This window comes from Diaporthe batatas (genome assembly GCF_019321695.1).
Source record: "Diaporthe batatas strain CRI 302-4 chromosome Unknown Contig00015, whole genome shotgun sequence".
Lineage (NCBI taxonomy): Eukaryota > Fungi > Ascomycota > Sordariomycetes > Diaporthales > Diaporthaceae > Diaporthe > Diaporthe batatas.
In genome coordinates this window covers 899,103-921,646 of record NW_025408562.1, presented here as the reverse complement: position 1 = coordinate 921,646, position 22,544 = coordinate 899,103, and the positions used below count along the sequence as shown (strand labels likewise).

The following is a 22,544-nucleotide window of genomic DNA, read 5'->3' as shown; positions in this document are numbered from 1 at the left end:
GTCTGTCTGTCTGTCTGTCTGTCTGTCTGTCTGTCTGGAAAGAAAACGGGCAGAAGGGTTTCGCGCCGGGGATCGGCTTTTGTCTTCTGCGGTGATGCCTATATACACATATGGATATTTCACTGGTTGCATTCAGCCTGGCGTTCAGTTTCTCGACATGCGCTTTTTTGCGTTTACTGGTTTCAGGCCTTTGCGACGGTAGAAAATAGGAAAGATTATTCCGGGTCGATCGAAACAGCAAATGATAACAGTCGCAGCCGTGTTCGACTTGCATTATAAGTTGGGCGTGGAGATTTTTTCCCTTCCCAGAACCCGCGCGTATTCGGCTTGGAGGCGTGCTGGCTAGCTATTCCGTCTGGAGTCTCTTCGAAGCAGCAATGATATCCTTCGGGCAACAGACAGACAGACAGGTTGCCGAGGCCCACAACACGAGGCGGGAAACATGTGATGTGTCTCGTATGCGTGTAATGGTTGGTCCGACCCCGGGGAGAAAGCCTCATCTCCACCAAGGCATGAATCGATGAAAAGGCAAAAGGCCTCGATTAGGTCTCCTACACATGCATACACGCAGAGTTTCCCGCAGCGCATGGACGGACCCTGACTGACATCTGAAGTCAGTCACTGCCATCACAACAAACCTTGGCGACAACATCCATCTATCTATCCACGTCCCCCCCCTCCCCCAGTCCCGGAGCGCGCCTCCGGTCCGTCATCATGTATGTACCCGGGGTACATACACAAGACAACCCCGTCCCGGCCCGGTTTATTTAAGCTCTTGGCCGAAACAATTGCTCCCCCTCCCCATCACAATGGCCTGGCCCCGCCCGCGGGGGCCTTTTACCTTTCTGCCCGCTGCCCCGGGCGTGCAAACCCGAGCGGGCGGAAGGAGAGACGGGATCCGTTGTCTCGGGGAAGGAGACGGGAGGTCGGGGAAAGGGATTTATAAAAAGGGGTGGAGAACGAGGGCGGGCGCACCACGTAATTAAGCCAAAAAGTATGTACTGTCAGGTACCCGAGGGCATCCCTGGGCCGAAGAAGCGGGTCCCTTTAGGGGTGGGGAGGTTGGGTTACTGGGTTGGTCTTTTTGTGTTGTTTAATTAATCTGAGGGAAAGGCGCAACAAACCTACAATATCCCGTATGCTTTTTTGCGCCGTGGGCTCGGGATGCATGTGGGGACCCCTTTCAATATATTGCTTCCCGCGTGCGTGCGGCTTCCGAGATGCATCGGGACGCGTCACTTCGCTTCCGGCGAGGGCCTGGCCTGGGCCTGAGTTGAACTGAGCTGTGGCCCCCGTCGGCGGGCCGTTGAATAAATGAGTGAGTAGGTGGGTGGGCCAGGCCATGATCCGTCCTCCGTCTGCTCGGGCAGGCGGGGCCCAAAGTACTCGATGTATACGGTACAAGATGCAATACATACGTGTGTATGTGTGGTCGGCTCCCTGTCTGGCCGCCACAGGCTGTTTCCTTATCTGATTCACACGTGCGCCTCATCAGGGTCCCACTGTCTCGTGTGTTCGCCCGGTCTGGACCACGCCCGGATCCCATTCCCGACGGGGGAGGGAGGGTGGCCCTCTCGGCTGGGCCCTCGGGATAAGAGTAATGCTGCTCATGCACTGTCCTCGTTGACTCCTCTCTGGCTCTGGCCCAGACGGTGGTGGAAAGTTCCACTGGCTCGGCACCAGGTGGAGGGCTCTGGGCATCAGCAGAGGCTGCGGTCCACGTGGATGGAAGAGGCAGAGGCCAAGGCGACGGGGTGTTCTTGATGATGGTGGGCTTGGACGTGCATGACTCCGGTCTACACCGAGTCCTGTGCCGTCATGCAAGCCTCCGGGTCCGGAGCCGAGTGCGGCCATCCGAGGTCCGAATACACCGGGACAGCATCTTTCGCCGTTGGCAAAGGTGTGAGGGAGTGGTTGCGCAGTCAATTGTCCCCTTGTGATGTGGACGACATCCAAGAAGAATCGGATCGCAAGAGACCCAGCCTGGCAGTGGGCGCCTGTGCAAGGACGGGACGGTGACATTCCAGAGCCCGCAGTGGGAGAATTACATAAGCCGGTGCCAACCTAAGGCTCCTGCACTCCTTGGGGCTGCATCGACCAACAACACGTCGTGTAAATACACAGCACAAGCAGACATCTTGTAACTGATCCTCAATCGCCGGCCCATCAGCAATCATGGCGAAACCCAAGGCCATCTCACACCCACGCAGGATACTGGCCGTGTCCTTGGAAGGCTCAACCGAGCATCTCACCCGCGTAATCAAAGGTGAGACCACAGAACCTATCATGCACACTCTCACACACATACACGATCACTGCGTCGAAATATCGACAGTCCTCAACGCATGATGAAGCAAGAAAATGGAATTCACCAGACTAACCCAGCTGGCCCAGACCTCACGGGCGCCAGCCCAGAGCCCGCCTCGGCGGCAACATCACTCGCGGGCACCACCCACGACCTCACCCTCAAGACGGCCTACTACACCGCCACCGTGCCCATATGGCTGGACCTCATCACCACCGCTCCCGAGTGGGCAGACTCCTTCCTGTCCCCCGAGGCAAGGGAGGTCCTCGAGGTCCTCGGCGGCGTGGTCGTCGTCTTCCCCGTGTCGTCGTCCTCCCCGCAGCAGCACAGGGACCTGATCAGGGAGGTCGGGAGGGTCGTCAGGGAGGGCCTCGGCGGGTGGGAGTGGGACGGCGTCGGGCTCGGCGTCGGCGTCGGCGAGGTGCCGCACCTCGACGACCTGGACATGTGGGATGAGGCCTGTGGGGACGCCGGGCTCGAGTTTGTCCACGTTGACTCTTCTGCCACGCCCGAGGGCGCCAAGAACGAGTTTGGCGGTGAGTTCTTTTCTACTTCTCCTACTCAGTAGACCGACACCGCCCTCCCTCCCCCGCTTCGCATGCAAGATATTACTCTTACTGACCAGAAACGCAGAGAAAATGGGCATCCCCCGTGTCCTCGAGGCTCTCGAGTCAAACGAGTGGGACTCGTTCGCGGCAGACGACGGAGACGACGAGCTGGCGGCACTAGGAGATGTCACGAAGCAAGGCGCACTTGACGGCGATGACGACGACGACGACGACGACGGGGCTGACCTAGACCCGGAGAACCTGGACTTCGGTTTCGACAGGGAAGACTTCGAGGGCCTGAAGAAGGCGATCTGGGAGGCCCGCGCAGAGCGTGAAGGTGATGACGGGGACAGCCAGGGCATCGGAAGCAAACCGGGCGGCCCTGACCCAGCCGCATCAGCCCAGGCCCTGGCCACGGACGAGGCCGGCGGCGAGCTAGGGGATGAAGACATCCAGAAGGTCGAGCGCATGATGCGGAAGCTCCAGGCCGTCAAGGACATGAGCGCCGGCCTGCCAGAGGACCAGAAGAAGCGCATGGCTGCCAAGGCCGTCGGGGAGGTCATGAGAGACCTGTGATGCCGAGCTGTTCCCGTTCCTGTTCCCGAACGGGACGACGAGGTGCTTGACAGGCGCCACAGCCGTCTCCAGCCCCGGAGATCGACGAGCCTGAACCCGGGTGTCTTGCACTTTGCCCGTGACTATCTCACGCCATGCCTGCTCCTACTTGCCGGCATATCTGGCCCTCTCCACGCCTCCTCTCCTCTCGGCAGCACCTTCCCTCACCATCGCCACCCATCACCCCATCGAGACCTCACTCGGCACGTCAACTAGGCCAATACCCTCGAGGCCAGGCCAGGGCGCCGAGCGCCATCTCGTGCCGGGTGGGCGTGGGGGGCAACTGGAACCCGCGGCGCGGCGCGGCGAACCGTCGTCGTCGTGGGCACGGAACATGCCTTGTCTCCACACGGGGCTACCTACACCACGCAGCGGCAGTTGGGAGAAAAGAAGCATCTGCACCCCCCCGCCCGGGCCTCACGCCCGCAACGAGGCAACCGTAGCGAGCGACCGGGGCGAGACAACACAGCATCCCGAGACACGGGTGGGCTGATCCTGCCGCCTCGGTCTCACGAGCCTCGTCCTGACATGCCCCTCTGCGCTCGCTCGCTCGCCCGCCAGAGACGTACTACTACGCCCACGTCCCACCCGGCACTGGCCGACGACCTCTCGAGGCGTTGACTCACCCCTTATCGCTGCTGTTGATGATGGCATGATCCAACCATCCATCCTATTACCACCCCACAAGGGCAGGGCGGGAAGAAATCCTCCACGCGCAGCATCACCAATCGATCAGCCCGCGGACTTTGCCATCTCTACCCCTCGGCTCCGCTAGCCCAGGAGCAAAACCCCGGGGGGGGGGGATATCTGCTGCCCACATCCCTTCCTCTCGCACGATAGTGACGCTCGGTGCCCGCTTACGTTGCAGCGAGGGGGGAAAAAACTGTGGACCTCCACGGCACGGCTCCACGGAGAGTTCCGTGGATCTTCCTCCATCGATGCTAGCTAGCGACGGGTCACGCACGCCGCGGGGCCGTTCGCCCTCCTCTGGTGACACAGTGCCTGTTTCTATTGCAAAAGTGGCAGGCTCAGGTATCAATTGGTTACGAGACTTGCGCAAGCCTTGGGGGTGGTGATTGATATGTGACGACCCAAAAGGAGTAAAATAAATAAGTACAATTTCCAGGTCCGTTTGGTATTTGCGTACCGCTTGTACCGGTGGACAAGGGTTTCACCTCACACATAGCTAGGTAGCTCCCCAACACATGTCTCGACGGTGACAGACCTCGGGCCACGCAGACGTGGGCATGACCCCTGAGTGTCAGTCTAGCATCCAGCCCGTGCCTGAGTTGGTTTTTGTTAGGTTGGCCTTACACAGGGCAGGTGTGTGAATCAGGAACCAGAACTGCGCAACGCAGCACACTCCACGGCTACAAGGTAGTGATCGCGACATGTCAAAAAAGAAAATTGAAAAATTGAGAGAATTGCCAGGGAGTGGGTGCATCGTCCTCGTCCTCGTCCGAAACCACGCCTCGCCTCGCCTCGCCTCGCCTCGCCTCGTTCCACCCGTGAGACAAGCCCATCCCCCTTCCCCTAGAAACGACTCCCGCCGAGACGTTGCCTTCTCGATCGCCTGGTCTATCACGAGCGGCTTGAGAAGAGGAGCAGCTCCCTTCCATGGAGGAATGTGAAATGGCGGGGGTAACCTCACCGATTCACACACTCTCTCTCACCGGCTTCCCTCGTACGCCAGGGGAAACAAGGCAATTAGGACAGCCTATGTGCAACCCCCATACGAGCTGATATATCAGAAAAAAAGAACACACACACATAACAACGTGGGAAAAGTAATCCACGAGAATAAGGCAGACGCGCCACAGGACCTAGACCCATGCGCGTATCCGCCGAGCCGCGGTCGACAGGCAGACAGGCAGGCAGGCAGGCAGGCAGGCAGACGACCGCGAGGGGTGGCTGTATGGGGCAGCAGCAGCAGCAGCAACAACGACGACAACACAAATAGCCCCTCCCCAGGTAGGCCACCGAGTAGCACCGAGGCGCCGCGTGTTGTATGTTGAATGCCGCCTCCCGCCCAGGCCAGGGCAGGGCACGGCCGCCACGCCACGAGGGAGAGGACAACACTTGCGCATCTCCAAGCAAGCAACCAACCTAGTCGGCCACTGCGTGCGTCGCACGACAACGCCGCGCGGTGGGCGTTTTCGGACACACCCAAGGGTGGTGGTGGTGGTGGTGACACGCAACGAAGACCACGCCCACTCCCCCCCCCCCCCGCCCAAACGAGAGGAAAAAAGAGGAACACATACATAGCCCGACTTTATGCCCATCTGTCCATCGGCTCATGTGCAACAGCAGCTCATGCCATCAACGACAGCAGCAGCAACAGCAACAACAGCAACAACAACAACACCCCCGTCTCCCCTTCCTTGTTCTCTCAGGAGATGGGCCGCCACTGAAGTCGCCGCCCCCCTCGTGCGACCAGCCTCTCGGTCCCGGACAGGACATTCAGGGCATCCAAGACATCCCCCCTCGATCTTCCCCCTCCCCTCCCCCGCCTCCGCCTCCGCCTCTCCCCTCGGTGTCCTGGAGCGGCAACGCCGCTGGGCCGGATTCGATTTCACCTGCATGCATAGCTGGTGATGCAGACGGAGGGCAAGGGGGGGGGGTTAGGTAGGTAGGTAGCTAGGTAGCATGACAAGTGCCGCGTGGTCTGTCTCGTCGACGTCGACGCCCGGCCGCGTTTGGGCGACAGGTAGACAGGGCTGCTGCTGCTGCTGCTCCTGCTGCTGCTGGAGAAGGGGATGGAGGGGCCGGGGGGGATGGGATGGGACGGCGGCGCGATCTCTAGGAAAGGGGTAGTGCAGGTGGTGACACTAGATCGATGAAGGACAAGGGGTGTGCGTGAGCGTGTGTGGGAGTGTGTGTGTGAGAGGGAGGAGAGGAGGCTGAGCCGGCGTGGGTGGCACGTAACACACGCTGACCAGGCGGTGTCACTGACTGATGTGCCATGATATCCATGTGTGGAGGTCTGTTGTGCCAAACTCAGGTATTGTGTCACGAGGGTTTGATATAGGACCTTCTTTCTGTGCTCGTGGTGCGTCCGTGTGACAGGGTGCCATTGGGCGGGACTGGAGGAGAGAACGACATGTCGTTTGTTTGGGTACGGCCACTCTTCCCCGCCAGCACTCGTAGGAGAACCCACGTTCAGCCAGGGGTTCTGGTGTGTGTGTCAGAACAAAAGAGAACGCAATTAAGACGACGAGAAGACATCCCTGAGACATGTCACTGTCATGTCAAGCCGATGTCTAGGGCAGGTCACCACTTGGGGATAGCCACATGCTGACGACGCCACCCCCCAAACAAATCCCCTGAATATACCGACTGCTCAGCTCGATGGAGTTTGCATGTACCGCAGCTCGTGAGATGAGGTCCTGTATACCTCTTGCACCGGGCAGCTCAGCAGAGCACAAGATTCGTCTCGAGCGTCGTCCAAAGAGCCAGGCATCCGAGGTCTCAATGCGATTGCACCGATGGAGCGCATGGCCCTCCTTCCCGATTCCGACTCACTTACATGAGAAGGGGCCCGTCAACTGCAGGCGACAGGGACCTTTGGTTTTGCCGTTGCGTTGCGTTGCGTTGCGCTGCGCTGCGCTGCGCTGCGCTATCCTATCTCACCCCTTCTTTGCCCCCAGCCAGCCCCCGTCCGGGCCTGCGGTAAGGCAACAGACGGCCTCGGCCTCTGGTGCACCTCACTAGAGGCCCCCGTATTTTACCACGCGCCCTCACCGCTCTTCGGCGCTTCCCCAGCACGCATGCAAGCTCCGTTCCTTCACCTTGCCCTTGCGTTCCGGCCCCTTCAGCCAGCCAGCCAGCGCCGAGTCCCCGTAAGGCGACCGCCGCAATGCAAGCCGCAATGCACAATGCATGTCTCGGCTGCCTCACGGACTATTCGGCGCGCTAGCAGAAAATGCGCAGGCTGGGCCTGCGCCGTACACTCGGCAAGGGCCCCTCGGAGGCTTGACTTTTTCTTTGACGGGAGGGACCTTCGTTGGAATTTCCCCTTTCATGCCAATCGGCGTTCGCTTTCGCATTAATATTCGGCACTCTATTAATTCGGTTGGCCGCGTAGTATGTTCCGACCCAGCCGTGAGCAGGCGGCTACACACATTGCGGACATGCCAGTTAGACCTCACGACCTAACCCCTGGGGCGGTCGATTTCAGGTGAGCAAGGATCTCTGTCGTCATGTGGGGAATTCGCAAGCCTATAGCTTACCAAGTGTACATACATATATGACATGGTTGGGACAAACTGCGACACAAATGCCGGCACGGTCCTAAGTCGTCCCTTGTGTAACCTGACGGTGTGCCCGGAGTATGACGGGCGAGTGCTGGTACCGTGGTCCTAGGATCAAGCAAACGGTCCGGCCGCTTCATGACTGGGCGACTTGATCAGCCTTCACCAGGAGACCCGTACACTACGGTCTTTGCGACCGGCTGGTGACTGACCCCATCGCATCCCAATGGTCAGGTGCTGCTCATAGGATCCGACCGTCAAGCTTGGAACCTGCACGCCCGGGCCTGTGAGACGGCCAGGTGCCATCTAGGGGATGAGGGGACCTAATCATGTCAAATATAGATTCTTCAGCACCCGACAACAGCTGTCCGGTATAGTGACTGCTTCATGAGAACTGATATCAGGGAGCCTGACCACAACATCTCGCCCCCCCTGGCTACTACCGCGTGATTCCCTTGGGGTATGCGGCGGCCGGGTGCTAAGCAGAAGCGGCTGTCAACATTTGGAAAAGTATTCATACAAGGACGAAGAATACGATACGTCAACGAACCCCAATCCTTGGGTCCCCTGTCCCCCTTGGAGACTATGGGAAAACGGTCGCGAGGGATGATAAGAGCGATCACTTTGACATGTTGCCCCTGCTCGGTTCTGATATTGGCAATATAACACGAGCTGCAAGGTGCTGGAAACCAGCATTGTGCAGGGGACACATGATCGAGACGCTTACCTCGTTCCCTGGGTGACCGCTGTTGTAGAGTATGCACTGGTGTCAGCTGAGGTCGAGACTGCAGCATCCTGACTGTGCCGCGAGCGTCCCATCAGGGACCGTATGCTGGCGCGTGCGTGCGTACAATACTTTCCGCAGAGTCGGGGGTTCAAAGGCATCCTGGCATTCACCCCGTCAGATATCGCTTTTCTGACAAGCAATCAGACTGATCATTCCATGCACAATGAGGTGGCGGGCAGGCCTCGAACATCCTGCGGCTGTAATTCATTGATAATCATTAATCGTTTCAGTCCAAGCCTTGGAACCTCGCAGACTTCGACCTCACAGCTCGGCTTGCATTAGTAGAGAGCCACATCACCAAATGCGGCTTCGTGGAAGCCAGAAGGATTCCTTGAATCTGGAGCTGTCACGGTGAGTGAGCTCGTTAATCTCTGTCTTACCCACCTCATTCTAGGCAACAAAAGGCGGCGCGGAACTTGAGCCGTCAATATACCGTCTCGGCGGTCTTGGACAACGAAGGCGAGTCCCCAAAATGGACGATAGTGTGGTGTGCCGTATCTCAGTGGGACTCGACCGTGGACCCCGTCGCTCGGAGGATGAACGGGTCTTGGCCCGCTCTATGGACCGTCTTAGCAGCCAAGCCCACGTGGGTAAGACTATTAGCATCCACACACAAGGTGGTATCATGGGGTGCCTTATGAAAACCACTGAATGTCGCAAGGATGGTCATGCCCGTGGTCAACGCACCGTATGAACAACGCTCGGTAGCCCAAAATGCCCTAGAGGTGACCCAGAATATGCTGTCACCGTGCCGGTCTTGGGCGGAACCTCAGGTCCGTCGAGCCGCCCGACACTATTGGATCCCCGAGGGCGTATCAAGCGGAGGTATGGGGTAGTGGAGTGGCCGACTTCGTCGTCGTCGCCTCCTGGAAACAGATAGCGAGCCGCAGATCCGCAGAGAGCCCCATATTAGAGGAACTTGGTGGTAGACACGCGAGATTTGTGAGCAGGGTCCGTGCCAAGCTTGTCAGTCAGACTCGAAATACCTCCTTCAGCCTAGTTCCAGTGTCAAAAGGAGATATCCGTGAGACATAGCACTGGCATGAGATGTACGGAGTACAACTTGTAAGACTGCAAGAGAAGAGGAGAAAGGATTGCCAACCTTGTGCGCACATTCAACGCAAATCAAATGATACGAGACACGAGCGTGTCCGCAGAAGAAACCGGTAATCCTAGGTCCAAGGCAGCCTGGCGGCGCAGCGATCACTATCTGCACACGTGTTTGAGCCACTCACGATTCACCACGGGAAGACATATATGTGCTTCTCATAAGCTGGGTCGGCCGGCTGAGGGCCTGTCCTCGGGCCGCGTTATTCACGGCCTGTTGCCTCGTCAGGAGAGCCTGTGCGTGGTTCTTCCTATGAATGCAATCATCCAGATGGGGTGACCGAAGAACCGATGGTGGGTATTCGCATCCGGAAGGTTGACCGTGCGATTGAGTCTTGTGACTGGCAACTCGCGGGTCACCAACACTCATCACACAAAGACATCCAGTATTGACGCAACCTTGCCTGGGTCTGGAGGACATGCGACTGACGTGGCAGTCTCATGAGGGTGCTGCACGGCTTCAGCCGCTGCCGCTCTAGACATGGGCGAGTGGGTGAGCAGCGGATGCTTCCCGGGCTGCCTGGTAAGCTGTGTGAGCTGTCGCATGTTTTGCTTGGGATATCTGTAGAACACCCTCGATGTCGCTCACGCAGTGTAATCGGCACCAGTGATACACTGGGGTTCTCGGGGGGTGCGGAAGACGTCCAATGTTGAGGAGCGGTGGCTAAAAGAAAAGGGTGTAGGGCGTGTTCATCTGTAAGGCTCTCTAGACATGAAGGCATAAAGTGTCTTCCCATCCGTGTCGGGCTCCTGGGGCGTATGACAAAATGCGGCGGCTCCTTAGCAACGCAAGAGATAACTGATATATCGTTTCTGATGGTAGCTACCATGATAGCTGCCCGTGAGGCTGAGATGAGAGTATGGTGAGTAGTGAGACACAAGAGGTACAACGACTTGCGGCTTGGGGTCAGTTTGGTTTGACTTGCCCACAATTTGGCCTTCCCCTCTGTGGCTTCACATCCGGATTCGGTCTGTCTCTCAAGTTAGAAGCTTTGGTCAGACGTTTCCGACCATACGCGCCGACTCGCTCCCGAAGACAGCAACAAGCCGGGCCAAAGGGTGCCGTGACGGGGCTTTTGGCATGGAGGATTTGTGTCATCCATCTGTTGGTTGTGGAGATAGCGCCATCTGTCTTCCCCATAAGTGAGATTGTTCCTGCACCTGGTCTTTTTGGGTGCAACAGCCGGAGGGTTGCACAAGATGAAGAAGGAACTTGCGAGCCGCAGCAATGTCCGAGATACAGGCCCGTCCCCCATAGGCCTTGAAACAACTTGCAGCGTCCTTTGGGATGCATGCTCATCCAATGATAACTCACAATGCCAAAGACAGCACGCATGAAGAAGCTCCTGCAGTGCTGCAGAAGGTCCCTTGCCAGGCGGCCTCATGACAGATGCGATACGAGACGCAAGCAGGAAGGCCGTGCTATCGCCGGACGAGGAACGCATTTGTGAAGGTCCCTAGACATCAAAGAGTGCCGTGAATAGCAAGGTACTGTCGCATCCTTCATGACGTGACAGGTTGCAAAGGCCAGGGTTGATGCTTCATGTAATGCCTTCACCAGCAGTAGGTTCGCTGCATTGCCACCGGCCAGATGTCATCCTGACTCTCGCTCTGGAGGGATCGTTGCATTTCAAACAAGTCCGAGAACCTGCACAATCCAGAGCGGATATTGTGCAAACGCCCAACAGCTGCAGCTGCGGGACATACCGTCAGTCTTTGCAGCTGACAGGGAACTTCCAGTCTGAGCGTTCAAATGTGGTCTGAGATGCGGAGAGGCAGCGATACAGGAATGGCAGCCAAAGAGGAGACGTACGTTCACCAGAGCAAGCCCGGAACTTGAAATGCAGCAGAAGTACTGTGAAAAGAGCCGAGGCAAGTGCTTGCGTATGCTGATGCGTGAATGTACATGTGTTTCCTGAAAACCTGAGAGACAAGTCCGTTCTGGTTCAACTTGATGGTCGTCGCGCTCGACCACGTTGTCACGCTTCGAAGTGATCCACATCGTGCAGGCAGCAGCATAGCCTCCAACCCGACAACGGGATCAATGCTTCAACACTCCTGTAGCTTGACAGTGTCGGCAGGGTCGTCGGATTGGCTTTCCTCCTTAGGTCACACAAGGGCCGAAACAGGGCGGCCCGGCGAATGCATCGCCCGACGATGCCAGGGTCAAATGTGGGCAGAGCTCTGCACTCTTCACTGGACGCCAACGATATTCCAACGCGCCTGTTGGCAGCGAGTTCTTGGCATGCCCTTGGTCATGATGACATGCAGGCTGCAGCAGTCGCACGCAGCTTGAAACTGTTCCAGTTGGCGTGCCATGATCGTCTGGTTGGAGGAAACTGAAGACGGTGATGGGGATCAGGGCAACTGTCCACTCGTTGCCCGGGGTTTGCTCTGCCAACCTCTTCCAAAGACGTGTATCGCTGCTCTCTGGTGGTGGCGACAGACACTTTCTTCACAGACCAGTGCAAGGGCTGCTGCGTGGAGGCCAGGATCCGGTTACATCTCCGAGATAGTTGTCTTCACTTTCGACAAAGTCGGAGTCATTCTTGACCAACGGCCGGAGAGTGCCGTTCTTGTGGTCAAGAGGGGCCGTTGTTCCTTCACCTCCTTCACCACCTGTGCCTTGTTGGCGATGCAGTACCGTTGCGAATGGCCAAGCAATGGTGATAGGCCCTTCTGCAGCAGGGGTGTGAACGTGGGGGATTCGCGCAGCGTTGCGTTTCCCAATTTTAGATCGTCCCGCGTCAACGCCTGGGGTCTCCAGATAAATCTCACTGCTGACTCCATGGCCCGCCGAGAACAGGAACCGGTTGACTCATTCTGCACACTGTTTTGAAATCGCGGATCTCGCCTCATGGGGTCACTTGGTGCTAGCCCTCGTTGTCAGCGTTCCTGGAGTTTCGAGATCAGCAGTAATCATCCGATGCGCTGATATCAACTCCTTGACATGTGGGTATGCGTGATGGCGTGTCGGAACTTCCGGTCTTTGGGGAACAGGGCGGCTGGCGCCCTGCCTTCCTCGCGTTACGTCATATCCACCCAGTCTCATGCCTTTCAGGCACCCAGGCTTCGAGCGCGGCGAAGAAGCAGAGCCCGATTGATCCGATTAAACGGGGCACCTGTTACAGGGCTGTGGTGGAGTCTCATCACACAAATGGAAGCCTTCTAGAAGACGTAATGCCTGTCGCTTCAGGATGCGTACGGAGGGTGTGTGTCGAGAGCGTCTGAAGTACAATGTGGGGATGGTGTGGCAGGACCACAGCCATTGGCCCAGTGATCCAACCGACAGCATTAACGGCGCGGCATGGCTCCTGGGATTACTGCTTACTGAGGATCTTGGAGTGTGGATGACACCTGCGCTGCGGCTCATCACCCTGCCAGCCTGCCAGCCTGCTTGACGCTCTGCGTCACTTGATGCTCCTTGGTGTGGATGTCGTGGCCCAATAACGACTGCAGTCTTGATAGTAGATCATCATCGACTGGGCATCGCGTCCAGCACAGTGTCATGAGAGAGCTTGCCAGTGCAAGCCATTAGCCATTTTTATCACGTGTGTCATCAGCTCTCAATCTTGGCCGTGCCGTGCCACGAGGTGCACCTCGTCCACGCAATTGCTACGTGTCGGTTTCTGTCTTTGCCGGTGGCCGATCTGCTCAACCTTAAGCGCACCTCCCCCGTCCCGGTCCCGGGCAAGGCTGTAGTTGACGGAGGCGCTGAAACAAGTCGACAGTGCCGTTCCACACGTTGGCCCTGCCATTTCCCGTAGGCTTGAATACTTGCGTTCTTAGTGCTCTTCGTCCAACGTCAAGAAAGGGGCGATGCCACCTCAAGATCGAGTAGACCCTGTTGTCCACGCGACGGTTCGGTGGACACTGTCTGACAACCATCCCAACTCACGGCCCTCGCGTCGCTTTGCTATTCAGAGATGTTATTCCTTATTCGGCATGGAGAAATATTGAGCTCAGGCAGAATTAGATCGAGAGCGAGCAGCTTCGGGATGCGCGAGCGGAGTAGCGCGTTTAGGGGACCATAGTATAAACGACAAACAACCGCTCCCGCTCCCGCTACCGCGGCCGTCTGAGACCTTGGATGGGCGCCGCAAAGACCGAGCTGCGGAGTTTCTGAAGCTTTCGAGATGCCAGCATGCTCCTTTCCTGCCCACGAGGAGCTTGCATTGAGGGAAGGTTCCCGCGCAACAGTCGCCAGCTGTCCCCTTGCCGGGGAGACCAAGGAACGACGCTCGGGGAATCTGCCGCATGGCATCCGGAAGAGGTACCCGCAAAGGGACGGCATTGCTCATTATTCTGTTGCAAGCGTTGAAGCACTGGGCGACCCCTATTTTGTTTTCACTTGTGAGGCCAAGCATGGTAGCGTGCTGGTCGGGAAACCTCGAGGTCCCTTGGGGGATTATACTCGTCAACGCAATAGGGAAGTCCAAGCCGCTGCATTGCGGGTGCGAGCTTACATGCCCTCCGTGCGGGCATTTTCTGAATTGCCGCGACAAGATCTGTGCGACGCCAAACACATTGTCGGGAAAATTGCTGCAGGGCACCGAGATTTCGTTCCACGTGTCACTTGTCACCTTTCTCCCCAAGAGGTGGGCGATTCACTTGCTCACCGGTGAAGGGCCTGGCAGTTATTTCATGCAGGCGTCGCACGTCCGAACCCCTGGAAACGGGGGACAAAATGCTGCTTTTCCACATCCCCGACCGCACAGGTGCAGGTCCTTTGGCAGAAGTGCATGCTGCGACGGCTCCTCCCGCGCCGCGATGAACGAGGCACATGTCATTTCCAGGCCGGTAGGGCTCTCGGCCGACAGATATTTTTTTGCCGCGTCAGAGACTTCATTGTCTTGAGTCGCCAAAGGCCGTCGGGCCTTGGTTAGCAAGGGACCGAGCGACAATCATGCGCATGCGATCGGATGGTTTGACAGCTCCAACAGGATGGCGGGGCGTGCGCGAACTGCTCTGTTGTAGGGCTAATGCGATCGCCCCTTGAGAGTATGGCCCGACAAGGTGAGTCAACACCGGGGCGACAACTCCAATAGGTTTCCCGCCAAGATGTGTTGCCCAAGATGCCAATCTCGTGTGGCATGCTGCCAGGCTGCCCGCCTGGTCGGACAGACTTGACAATGGCACACTGCCGGTGCGTGGCACGGTTTTGCTGTCAGGCTCGGGAGTGGAGCGCATGAAGCTTCGTCCGTGCTGAAGTTCAGGGCTGGCAGGCGGATAGGGAGAGTGTGGCGTCGGCGATGGCGTAGGACGGGGTGAGGTTGAGGTCAACCTGGCCTGACCCCTGCTGTCGAGGATGAAACAAGCCAGGGACCGGCTCTCGGCGCGTGGGCTGACGGTGCAATTGCGCTGCAGATCGCTTGGAGGCTCCAACGGAGCAAGACCCGCGCAAGCCCAAGAGGATTGCGGGCGCATGAGGCTGAGCATGAGGGAATTGGAGTCAACTGGTGCGGACGAACGTGCGTTGTGTGGACTGTGTTGATAGCGTTCGGCCTTGCCATGCCCGCCTGACGAGGCAAAGGGGGCCCGTCAAGATGAGAGAGGCCTTAGAGGGCGACCGGGTTTGATTGCGCACCTGTTGCTTTCCCCGGTTTTCCATCAACAAGTCACCAGAGGTACCTAATCTGGGGAACGGGGATGAGGCGCCGGGGGGGAGAAGCGGCTCGTCCATTATTAATAAGCGACAGCTCGACGATGGGGGACCCATTGCGTTTCCTGTGTGACAGAATTGCCCACGGTGTATCCGAGATGAAGCTGGGTTATTCTAGTCAATGCAGCCAGTCAGTCGGTCGGGTGCGATATACGGAAATCGCATTGTACCCGTACGAATGTCTCTCGATGTTTTTGTTGATGTTCGTCCTTTTTCACTGCCTTCCTTTTCTGCGCGGCAGAGATCTGGATGTTGACCGCTATTCCACCCCCAACACGTACTGTACTCGGGAAGGTACTCATACCACACAGTAGATTAAAAATTGGACAGGGCAGGTATCTCCAGACCGGTTGGGAAGGAGAACCCGTTAAGCAGCCTCGAGTCCCACGACTTCCGCTGCTGGCTCTCTCTGACTGACTCATCCCACTGCACTGGCTGCCAGGCTGCCCAGCGTGGACTGCATGTGCAAAGACAGGAAGCTGCAAACTGATGGGGCTATTCTGGCAGTCTCCAGTATGGTGCGTCGCTTCCCCCTCCATGCCAATCTCTTAAGAGGTGGAAATTGCATAGTGCACAAAAGTGCTCAAGTGCTCGCACCAGCCAAGGCAGGAAGGTACTACATGTACTGTAGTCCGTAGGCATTGCACCGAGTACTGCGTAGATGCTGTGTACTGTGTGGATGTACATATGGATGGATGGACGTATGTATGTACGACCTGCAAATGTACGTGGTTGCTCCTGCTGCGCTGCAGAGTTCCTTGGGCGGGTGCATTTATTACGCGCAGCACACGGTGCATTAATTGCGCGACTTTGCCCGTCGCCAATGCCACGAACGGACGGATAAATGGATGGATTGCTGGACGGTCCGGCATGGTTTGGACGGGTTGCGAATCGGGTTGCAGGCCAGCTCTGATGTCTGATGTGAGGGAGGGCAACATCATCACATCTCACACCCCGGCCACGTGCTGCGCGCGGCCTCTCGGATGCAATCCTTCAGACCCGTCCCATCCAAAGTCCATCGCCCGTAAGTAGTTGGCGTTTCGGGTGAGAACTGCAGCAGGCGACCTCCCTCTTTTCCTGGGGCGGGCATTGTGCGCTTTTTGCATGCTCGCTTGCATGTGTGCGTGCAAGAGGTTTGCGAGACAGGAGACCGGGGGGGGGGAGGGGTGAGGAAAAGGATCTCCCCTCCGCTGTCGTGGGAGAGGACTCGCGCAAATCTCGACGATCATCGGGACCACTCTATTACTGCACTGCGCTGTCGGAACGGGACTCTCGCTACATAGGCCGCGCGATTGTCGTGAATTTACCGCATCGGCAGAGTTCCGCGAATGCCCGGGTGCGGAATCCCGGTGTGGGAACACACTGGGCCAACGTGCTGCTTTTTCTCTAATTTTTGCTCATATCTCCTGCCGAGGAGAAGTCGGGTCTGTTTGGGCGAGACGGGTGCCGCACGCACGTATCGAGCTTGGCTTGGCTGACAGGCGCCCATTGGACTAGCCGCATGGCACGAGCATGTCATCACCCTGATGCTGTCGTTGAGGAAGACGTGGTCTGCCCGCAGATCGTGGGGGCACCTCGGTCGGTGCTTCTGGCTGGGACATGTCTGCCTGTCTGTCGCTAGCAGGAAAGCTGGGTGCTGGCATCTGGGAGCTGGCGGCAGATGATGACGAAGTTGGTCAGCAGACGCAAGAAAAGTGAGGCGGTTGAAGGTTGAAACGTAGAGAACCATCGTCTGTTCAGTTGATTGGCAGCTCGGTACAGGGCCGAACGCAGGCGTGGGGTCGAGGTTGTATTCTACTGCGGCACACAGCCTGGTCGAATACCACGTCGCCTAGCGAGCTACTCATGTTATGCAGCCGCAGGGACCCAAGCGAAGGAGGTGTTACTGCGGTGGTCGAACTCACTCTCTGATGAGCCATGCCAGACGGTCTGTCACCGTCCAGTCCAGGTGGATGAGGCAGGCGGCCGGCGGCGTGCGATACCCTCCTCTCCGCCAATGGCCCCTCTCAATCCCCTCAAATACTGTACGGTGGTGCATTGCCGCTAGTGGGTCTCATGGTCGGTCAACTTACACGGCATCGCAGGCCGGCGGTTCACAGTCGGCGGCTCTATACCAATACGCCAGATCCTTTGGGCCGGCGACCTGGCCGGGGGGTCTATCAATGCTCGTCAAGGCAGGTATTCGTAAGAGCGGTGTGCCGATTTCATCTCGAGTCCAATCGAAGCCATGCAAGCACGTTTGACAGCTTCCGCTCTACGGGCTTGGGATGCTCCAGGTACCCAGGCTGTGCAGGCTCGGAAAGTGCCCGCCTGCGCAAGAAGCTAGGTACCGTACAGATGGCATGGTGTTTCTCAAGCGAGGAAGGTGTCAAAAGACCCTTTGTTCTCCATGCTGGTCCGCGAATGGGGGCCCCCAAGGTCCCCTGCCGGGCAGGGGGGGGACGAGGAGTTGCGGGCCAACAAGACTTGGTTGCGGCTGTCACATATTGGTGCTGATATGCGCTCGTGACGCCTCCTTTGGCGCCGGGGCGTCCAAGTTGGCGAGGAAGAATCGTGGACACCGGTATGATAGCCATAATGCGGCACCCATTAAGCAGCAAAAGCGGAGCTCCAAGGCCGCTCACCGCGGCGCACAGGGCCGCCCAATGGTCGCAGACCTAGTCTCAGCTTACCGCTCATCATTCAGGAACGGCGGGAACCGCATAGGGTTGGCCAGAGGTTCATGAAACGGGATCGAGATGACCGAATCAGTCCATGACGATGAATATCAGGGCGACGACAAAGGAAGGAGGACGAAAAGGAACAGGCTGGCAGGCTGGCTGGCAGGTCTTGTGGCCCGGCTGGGCTGATCAGCCATGCGGAAGCGCCGACGGCAGCTGCAAGCCCTCAGAAGAGAGGCACACAGGCACGGGCACAACGGGGCCGGTCACGCACAGTGGCGAGAGACAATGGACATTTCGCATGGGATTGGCGCAACCCACTATTGACAATTTCCTCGTCACCTCGCCGCCCGCCGGGCCGTCGCGCTGGTGGAAGTCCCTATACTGTCTCTGCGGGTGTGAAAGGGACCGAGACTCGCCTGGGATCTGGATTGTAGTACAAAGCCTCTCCCCAATAGAGCACGCCGCCAGGCAACAGGCAGCCCAATTCGGCCGATGCCGGTGCCGTCGCTTCCGTGTTCGTCTCGGCGATCCGGGGCCAAGAACAGTCAGTGGGAGAACGGATTTGCTGCATTTGACATCTGTCATTTCCCGTCCCAACCCACCGACAAGGCGCGCCGCCAGCAGCCTGAGACTGACGAGTCCTCCCGAATTCCGCCCCGTGCGACGCTATGGGGGAAAGCCGAGACATTGCTGTCTTGTGCACGAGATCGTCGCTTGTGAACCCTGAGGATGTTCATCCCCTCGAACCATTCCCCATGCGGCAAAAAGTTTCGAGGGGATGGAGCATGGGCCAGTCGTGCTTTGAGGCTCGCAACTCAAAGACAACGACAGTGACGGGATTGACCAATTGACGGACCGTCCTGATGGAGACGGCCCCAAGTCGACTCGGGCAGGAGTATAAATAGCATCACCGGGAACGAGTCTTGACTCTCGTCCAGCGCGATGATAGCTAACCTCATCATGCATCCTGCCAAGGGGGCTGTACAGCGTGCTATTTGCACCTGTGCCTGCATGCCCCATGTCCACAGCTTCTGAAAAAGAGGCACGGCACATGCCGGCTGACAGCCCACGATCCTTCTTGACCAGACCCCGTATTGTGGTACGGGGTACGGAGTACCTCTCTGACAGCACCCACCCTGAAACATTGCGGCCGGAGGAGTGTAAACAAGCAAGCCCACATGCCACGCCAGTGTTCCCGGGGCGGACGCGCCGCAACCTCAGGCAGTCCAGGGCAAACGAGCTGGCCTGTCAGTCATGCTTGCGAGCTGAAGCCCTTCTCTTTCCCCATTCAGCCCGGTCTCAGGCACCGGGGACCCTTGGCAGACAGATCTGCTGATCTTCAAGAAATGGCCTCGGTTCACAGTTATGATGCTACACCCTCACCCAAGGGGACACTGAGGCAGAGAGGCCAGGTATAAGCCAGAGCTTATTGGTAATTTGCAACGCTCAGCAGGCACGTGTGACGATATGATGCAATGTAGATGCAATATGAGCGCTGGCAATCCGGCCGTAATAGACCAGGAAGCTAAAATCTTGCAGCAGGATGCAGCGATGATGCGCTTGTGGTAAGTGATGCTTGCTAATAGCAGGCGTTTTTGCAGGGTTGCCTGGGGGCGCATCCGAACTCGAAAGAAGCGCGGAAGAAGCAATCGAAGCCAGCGGCCAGCCACCAGCCAGGCCAAACTGTGAGGTGGTTGGCTGCGGGATGATGGGGGCCTGGCGACCTTCCAAGGTTGTGCAAGGTTTCACGGCAATGACGCACCTACTCCAAACTGGCTCCCTGGCTCCCTGGCTCCCTAACAATGCCATGTGGGCAAGGTCGAAAAAGATGGGGCGTGCGACAGGGATTCGCGCCGACAAGGCTGCATCTCGAACGAACCATGGAAGGCACCTGGTGGCCCGGCAAAGTACCTGGTACCTTGTACCTCGCCCCCCCTGCCCTGCCCAAGGTCGTTTCCATGACTTTTCCCGTTCATCTCTCTGCGAACCATGGGCAGTACCTGGATATAGGACCTTTCCCCACCACACGTTGCTTGCAGCACGAGGCGAGATATTCATATGTCAAACCCCCAGGCCCAGGAACAGAGATCACCCCAGCTCCAGCCGGTTTGAAATCAATGCCGGAGGGCGCGGGTCGCAGGCCCGGCCGACAGAAATGTGGACTCGACAGCACGTAGCACACGCACCGCGCTGGATCCCGCGATGCCATCGTCCTGGGCGGTCGCAGCGCATGGAGAGCCGGGCAGAGGGGGCGGGCGGGAAAGAACCCATTGGTATGTACTTGTGGGAGCCCCTCCGCAGGTCGCCCACGGACGGGCAGACGGCCCCATAAGTGATTCGTCGGGCTGTGACCACGTCAAAGCCCCAGCATGCGCGCTGCGATCAGCATTCATGCTATCGGCGACGGCGGCTTGACCGCTGCCCGTCGGTTGATTGATGGACAGTGATAGGCATCGCTGGCGTTGATCAGGATCCCCCGCGACGCTTGTTCGCCCACTACAGGCTCAACGTTGGCATGCCAAATCAAGTTTTGGCGTGTTTCAACTGCGCCCATCACCATCGAGGCGCATACTTCGCGTGGGACGAGCTGTGGTTTGTCGGCCGGCGCACTTGGCGGATTCGATGCCAGCTTTCCACCACGCCAGGCGGGCCGCACAGCACAGAGTTTTTGATGCAGGTGCACGCGAGGATCATGACGGGTGGAGCGAGCATCGACGAGCTTGTTGGGGATGCGGTCGTGCGGGTTTGGTGAGGACTCCAGAGACGGCGCACAAATCATAGTGCAGGAGCCGGAGCAGCAGGCGCAGGAAGCAGCGGGAACCAAGAAGCAGCAAGCAGGAAGCAGCAGTAGCGTGGATGCCGCTGCAACCGCAAGTCAGACAAAATCGTCGATGTTGGAGAACGTGACCATGTGCCGCCTGTCACAGCCCAGGTTAGGTTTGGCTAATTTCACCTTGCTTCCATCCTCTGATATCTGGCATCTGGCGTTTTGACCCGAAGCCCAAAGGCAACCTGGATGCACTCAAACCGTGACAGGGCCCAGGTTGTGGCTTGTGCCGGTTTTCCTCCTGGGAACCGGAGGAAAATCGTGCAAGGTTTTGGCTTCTGGGTCATCATTAACCAATCCTCGGTGGTGGGCACGATGTTTCACACAACCGCCCATCTACCTCGAGCGTCTTGCAATCTCGCGGAACAGCTCCCTGAGGAGCAGCAGCTGGTCTAGATGGAGCAGTGCGCATCGCAATGCGGGCAAAGTTTAATGCGGCTCGAACCCCCGCGAGCCACTCGCAAACCGCCAAACCTTGAACGCAGGACTCTGAGTCACTCAGTCACTCAGGTTCCCGCGAGCCGGGGTGGGCCGAGGGCGGCAGACCCGCGATACGGCCAAGATCCAGACCGTGGTACTGTGTATTGCCGTTGCTTGCTGGCAGCAAGACCAGGACGGATGGCCGGTCCATGGGTGGTTTGGTGGTTGGCCCAAGGCGCCGCCGGCCTCCCCTCTCTCACCTTGCTGCCACCTCGTATCAAAGTCGAATACTGACCAGGCGGCTCGGTTCCGCCGCTGTGGTTCCCCAGATGGAGCCCTGGCCGTGGTGAACGTCTCTGTGCTCTCGGAGATCTCTTGCAGGCTCAGGGTGGCTTGGGAGGGCTTGGGAAGGCTTGGGAAGGGAAGATCACTTCCCCAAGGCGCGAGCCCGCCCTACCCAAGCCCCCACCTGGATTGCCGCCTTTTTTGTCTGAAGCGAGACTTGGGCAACGGGATCATCAGGGACTTTCGATACCGATCAACAACGAGCCCGAGTCAACGAGAGGCCTCAAGCGTGGGCTCCCCTACACAGGAACGCGCCGGGCCTTGCTGCTCCTCGCGTGGCCGGTCGTCCTGGGGAAAGGGACGCGCTACCTCTGTTGCGTTTTTGGCCCCACGGGTTTTCAAAATGCAAATGTTGTTTGATTCTCAGGTTGATGAGCCTGCGAGACCCTGCACCCTGCTGGTGTCCACCTACTTAGCGTGCTACCGCGCTACTGCTGTGGACAAAGCACACAGTCAGTACTGTGGCAGAGAGAGGTTAGCACGGCACAGGGAAGCCTGGCATGGCAGGCTGGCAGGCGGGCAGGCTTGGCCGCCAGGCCCGTTCGGACGGCCATCCTGGGGCCGGCTCATGGGCTGATGGGGTTGAAGACTCATATGAAAGTCGCCCGCGGGCAGGGTTGCAGCCCTTTGCTAGGAATGATCCTTAAATAATCACACCCAGGCGGACAGGACAATGCAGCCAGCCCGTGTGGCGCGGGACTTTAATACCAGGGGACTGGTGACCCAACGGCACTGTAGCTGTGGCAGTTGTGTCTCCCCCGGATTTTGGGTTTGAGGTTGATTCAGGAACCTCTGCCCACCTCCCTCCCCTCCCCCGCCATACCTAGCACAGCTAGTCGCACCCAAACTAACAGCAGATTGTTTGTTTCGGTCAGAGACCCGGCGTCGCTTGCGGCCCTGCTCAGTCGGCTGTTGGCTGTCCTGGTGGCTGGCCGGCACCTGAGATGGGCAGGCGATCAAGCCTGGCAGGTGGGCAAATGGGCGAAGGAATGGGGAGTGGTCCTCCTGAGCGTCG

General features: G+C 58.2%; 2 protein-coding genes across 2 annotated transcripts; one reads left to right on the top strand and one right to left on the bottom strand.

Annotated features, from left to right (window-relative positions):
* Positions 1–13: 13 nt before the first annotated feature.
* On the top strand, positions 14–6,682 carry KVR01_011335 (uncharacterized protein). Its single transcript, XM_044788187.1, has 3 exons — positions 14–2,266; positions 2,395–2,841; positions 2,939–6,682. Exons 1-3 carry the CDS (start codon positions 2,176–2,178, stop codon positions 3,427–3,429), a joined length of 1,029 nt encoding a protein of 342 aa, XP_044639710.1. The 5' UTR covers positions 14–2,175; the 3' UTR covers positions 3,430–6,682.
* Positions 6,683–14,184: 7,502 nt separating this feature from the next.
* On the bottom strand, positions 14,185–15,051 carry KVR01_011294 (uncharacterized protein; the record flags this gene model as incomplete). The annotated part of the gene is made up of 2 exons (XM_044788706.1): positions 14,185–14,418; positions 14,770–15,051. The coding sequence occupies 2 exons, from the start codon at positions 15,049–15,051 to the stop codon at positions 14,185–14,187; spliced, it is 516 nt and encodes a 171-aa protein (XP_044639669.1).
* Between the last annotated feature and the right edge of the window lie 7,493 nt (positions 15,052–22,544).

Coding starts and splice junctions, on each gene's coding strand:
- KVR01_011335 (XM_044788187.1), top strand. CDS start 2,176: ATGGCGAAACCCAAGGCCATCTCACACCCACGCAGGATACTGGCCGTG. Junction 2,267..2,394: donor TCTCACCCGCGTAATCAAAG/GTGAGACCACAG, acceptor CAGCTGGCCCAG/ACCTCACGGGCGCCAGCCCA. Junction 2,842..2,938: donor CGCCAAGAACGAGTTTGGCG/GTGAGTTCTTTT, acceptor CCAGAAACGCAG/AGAAAATGGGCATCCCCCGT.